The sequence below is a fragment of the Oncorhynchus kisutch genome, linkage group LG8 (genome assembly GCF_002021735.2).
Source record: "Oncorhynchus kisutch isolate 150728-3 linkage group LG8, Okis_V2, whole genome shotgun sequence".
Taxonomy (NCBI): domain Eukaryota; kingdom Metazoa; phylum Chordata; class Actinopteri; order Salmoniformes; family Salmonidae; genus Oncorhynchus; species Oncorhynchus kisutch.
The window spans coordinates 33,834,781-33,839,780 of NC_034181.2; the positions used below are offsets into that span (position 1 = coordinate 33,834,781).

The window sequence follows — 5,000 nt, forward strand, 5'->3', positions numbered from 1 at the left end:
TTTCTAGCCCCTGTACCCTGTCCTCTTCTACCAGTCCATTCAGCTGAATCAACCGCACAGTTCAGACATTGATTTAATGACATAGGATTCTCTTCCCTTTTCATCCTCAGCCCTTTTGCTGCTGTCTTACCATGTAAATATGAAAAAGATGGTTATTTTCTGTGGTGAGGGTGCAGGGGAATATGTCCTCTCACCCCACCATGCATAGTGATGGCTCCTCCTAACCCTGCCTATGCTGTAGCTAGAGGCACTGCGAGCGTAGATAGATAGATAGATAGATAGATAGATAGATAGATAGATAGATAGATAGATAGATAGATAGATAGATAGATAGATAGATAGATAGATAGATAGATAGATAGATAGATAGATAGATAGATAGATAGATAGATAGATAGATAGATAGATAGATAGATAGATAGATAGATAGATAGATAGATAGATAGATAGATAGATAGATAGATAGATAGATAGATAGATAGATAGATAGATAGATAGATAGATAGATAGATAGATAGATAGATAGATAGATAGATAGATAGATAGATAGATAGATAGATAGATAGATAGATAGATAGGGATGAAAGATGCTTGAAGCCAGAATTAACCAGGTTAACCTGAATTTGAATCCTATTGACAAATATACTGTCAAAAAGACTGCTACCATTCAGCGGAGGTCATTCAAATGTACTGAGGCGGGCAGTCACACAGCGCCAGAACATTTGACCTTTTACTGAGGGAGTAACACACAGAAACACACAGTCCATCATCTGTGACAGGAGAGCAGAGCTTTACAGCTAATTTGTTGCCCCTCAAAATGCCAGCCGAAGATATACACACAACGGAAGTGACCAGGAGACAGACTTCTTGTTGTTCTTTGTATCCCTGCTTTCCCTCTCCATCTGGGAGGGCAGGGTTAGGGAAGCTCTGTATGAGCTAACTCCACAGTGAGGATGGGAGACAGAGTTAGCTCTGAGGGGAGGCAGTAGCCTAGCACTGTGTAGCATTAGCGTGCGACTGCGCTGGGCTCTAAACAACCTCAAAAAGAATCTCCCTCTTTTACCTAACACCACTGCCCAGGCAGCTGCACTCAGGATCCACAGAGCAGCACTGACTACACATCTCATACTGTACCCCCAGCCCAATTACACAGTAATCCAGCCCAGCACATAAAGCAGTTATGATCAGAAATCATTTGAAATGGCAGAGTAAGTTACATAACTGTGCAGCTTTAGTCTGTTTGCGCAGCCGCAGATGCCCACACTGTTAACACTCTACTTGTCTGGCTTGTGTGTGTGTTGTGTGCCTACTGAATCACAGAACAGACACAGTGCAACTCTCAGACACCCTCAGCCCCTCCCTGCTCCCCTGTGAGTCCTGTGGCAACCTCCCCTCAGCTGCTAAGAGCACACTGACAACACTCCTCTCACATGCAGAGACACACACACAGTGATACTCACACAGCCTGGAGCAAAGGGAGAGCAAGAGATGTACAGAGAGAGAGAAGAGGAGCGATGAGAGAGGGTGAAAGAGTGACAGCAAGAGTGTGTGTGTGTGAGAAGGCCAGGAGTATTTCCTTGACAATATGAAGAGAGACACAGAGACAGACACAGAGAGAGAGACAGAGACAGAGACAGAGAGAGAGAGAGAGAGAGAGAGAGAGACAGAGAGAGAGAGACAGAGAGAGAGAGAAGAGGGTAAAGCATAAAAAGGAGAGAAATGGAGAAATAGAGAGAGGCAGGCTTTAACTTATAAGCTCCTCAGCTCTGCAGCATTTTGTGCTGGGTATCAGTATAGCTTTAGCCCTTATCGGGGTCTTCTATACTAGACGTCCAGTATTAAGCGTCATGCAGCAGTAGCCCCAGAATCAGCAGTATGCTCTCCTCGGCTCTGGTCCCTATCTCCCATGCACAGAGTGGCAGCAGTAGCCCCAGAATCGGCAGTATGCTCTCCTGGGCTCTGGTCCCTCTCTCCCCTGCACAGAGTGGCAGCAGTAGCCCCAGAATCGGCAGTATGCTCTCCTGGGCTCTGGTCCCTCTCTCCCCTGCACAGAGTGGCAGCAGTAGCCCCAGAATCAGCAGTATGCTCTCCTGGGCTCTCGTCCCTCTCTCCCCTGCACAGAGTGGCAGTAAGTAGCCCCAGAATCAGCAGTATTCTCTCCTCGGCTCTGGTCCCTATCTCCCCTGCACAGGGTGGCAGCAGTAGCCATAGCAACAGCAGTCGCAATAGCCATAGAAACAGCAGTAGCCATAACAACAGCAGTAGCAGCAGCAGTAGCAGCAGCAGTAGCCATAGCAACAGCAGTAGCCATAACAACAGCAGTAGCCATAACAACAGCAGTAGCAGCAGCAGTAGCCGCAGCAGCAGCAGTAGTAGTTCTGCAGCGACAGGACTGACCCCCTCCACATAAACTTTGTCTTTACTCCAAAAATGATTTATCTACAGTAACGAGTAAGTAGCTAAACTTTACATGTATTGCATGATCGCTTATCATAAACCTCTATGAGAACGACCGTTAGTGGGTTTATGTTTTCACATTTGCCCCCCCCCCCCCCTCATAAATGCATAGGACATATATGCTAACCTGTAGAGCACCCCGGCCTCTATGTCTACATGATATTGTGCACTGGTAATAACACAATAAGAACACCTCAAACTTCAAGAAACAGGCTACATACCGTCGCACGTTTGCTTTGACGCTTTCTCTTCTCAAACGCGCCTTTGTATTTTGGCACTGCGCCAGATCCAGTCCATGGAAGTACAGTAGCAACAGCTGTACCTTGTCCTTTCCGATGGCATATCTCGTTCATATACATCGTCGCCGAAGTGCTTCCTACACACACGCAGCGATGCAAGGTTGGCTGCAGGATTATTTACAGTAAATCATATTTACTATTTTGATTGCTACTAACCATCTCCTGCAACTCTCCGTACCTTTTATAGGACAAGAGCTACATGTGGTGCCTTCTTCCCTTGATTTCCTGTATAAAGTGCAGCCAGGGACCGAACATCAGCTTGTCCTTGCTGCCATCTATTTTTCCACTTTGCGTAACCCACTTTACATGCGATAACCCTAACTATCAACTTTCGCACCAGCTCGTTCTCCCCGTCAAGCTCAATATAAGGGCATGTCGTGACGTTTCCACGTAGCAGGATCTCTGCTGCTGTGCCATTCCGCTACAAAAAATACATAAAATAATCGCACTTTTTATGGTGAAAAACGGACAGTACTTTTTACAAAAAGAGCTCTTAAATTAAACAAAAAAAACTTCACACTTCGCGAATTTCTGAATTAGGAATTCAGTGGCAGAGCGAGGCCTGCATCCAGCAACATTATGCTGTTTTTGACCCGTTTTTGCATCTGTTTCCGTACAGCACTACAGGGAGAGAGGAGGAGAGGGCAAACTCCACTGAACTAGTTTCAATGTTTGGAATCACTTGGGAGTTTCTGGATTTTGGGTAAACTTCTTCTTTAAGGTTGGAAGCATGGGCAACTAAGGATGTTTGAGTGTTTTTGTATGTGAACAAGTTTTGTGGAGTAAGGCTCACACAGAGAGAATCTGATGACACCCACCACACTGATGACATAATTATAGCCTTGTTCCCACTCCTTCCTGCCTCTGCTAACCACTCAAATACTCAGAGGCTTACTTGCTCTCAGACCATGACATTTCAAACCTCTGCAGATGCACTGTCTGTTCTAGAGGTCGACCGATTAATCGGAATGGCCGATTAATTAGGGCCGATTTCAAGTTTTCATAACAATCGGAAATATGTATTTTTGGGCACCGATTTTTTTTAAATTATACCTTTATTTAACTAGGCAAAAGTCAGTTAAGAACACATTCATATTTTCAATGACGACCTAGGAGGGTTAACTGCCTCGTTCAGGGGCAGAACGACAGATTTTCACCTTGTCAGCTCGGGGGATTCAATATTGCAACCTTACAGTTAACTAGTCCAACGCAATAACGACCTGCCTCTCTCTCGTTGCACTCCACAAGGAGACTGTTATGCGAATGCAGTAAGCCAAGGTACAGTGCCTTGCGAAAGTATTCGGCCCCCTTGAACATTGCGACCTTTTGCCACATTTCAGGCTTCAAACATAAAGATATAAAACTGTATTTTTTTGTGAAGAATCAACAACAAGTGGGACACAATCATGAAGTGGAACGACATTTATTGGATATTTCAAACTTTAACAAATCAAAAACTGAAAAATTGGGCGTGCAAAATTATTCAACCCCTTTACTTTCAGTGCAGCAAACTCTCTCCAGAAGTTCAGTGAGGATCTCTGAATGATCCAATGTTGACCTAAATGACTAATGATGATAAATACAATCCACCTGTGTGTAATCAAGTCTCCGTATAAATGCATCTGCACTGTGATAGTCTCAGAGGTCCGTTAAAAGCGCAGAGAGCATCATGAAGAACAAGGAACACACCAGGCAGGTCCGAGATACTGTTGTGAAGAAGTTTAAAGCCGGATTTGGATACAAAAAGATTTCCCAAGCTTTAAACATCCCAAGGACCACTGTGCAAGCGATAATATTGAAATGGAAGGAGTATCAGACCACTGCAAATCTACCAAGACCTGGCCGTCCCTCTAAACTTTCAGCTCATACAAGGAGAAGACTGATCAGAGATGCAGCCAAGAGGCCCATGATCACTTTGGATGAACTGCAGAGATCTACAGCTGAGGTGGGAGACTCTGTCCATAGGACAACAATCAGTCGTATATTGCACAAATCTGGCCTTTATGGAAGAGTGGCAAGAAGAAAGTCATTTCTTAAAGATATCCATAAAAAGTGTCGTTTAAAGTTTGCCACAAGCCACCTGGGAGACACACCAAACATGTGGAAGAAGGTGCTCTGGTCAGATGAAACCAAAATTGAACTTTTTGGCAACAATGCAAAACGTTATGTTTGGCGTAAAAGCAACACAGCTCATCACCCTGAACACACCATCCCCACTGTCAAACATGGTGGTGGCAGCATCAT

The 5,000-nt window shown here is 44.7% G+C and overlaps 1 protein-coding gene across 3 annotated transcripts in view; it reads right to left on the reverse strand.

The window, feature by feature from the left end:
• LOC109895829 (RIMS-binding protein 2) overlaps positions 1 to 5,000 on the reverse strand; it is a 119,892-nt gene that overhangs the window by 84,879 nt on the left and 30,013 nt on the right. For 2 of the 3 annotated variants that reach the window (XM_031830159.1, XM_031830158.1), the window contains exon 1: positions 2,679 to 3,026. The exons of the other annotated variant lie outside the window; for it this stretch is intronic. In XM_031830159.1, the coding sequence (XP_031686019.1) occupies positions 2,679 to 2,816 (138 nt within the window). In that variant the 5' untranslated portion in view covers positions 2,817 to 3,026. Of the gene's footprint in view, positions 1 to 2,678; positions 3,027 to 5,000 lie in introns of those variants that run through there. 3 annotated transcript variants of the gene reach the window in all.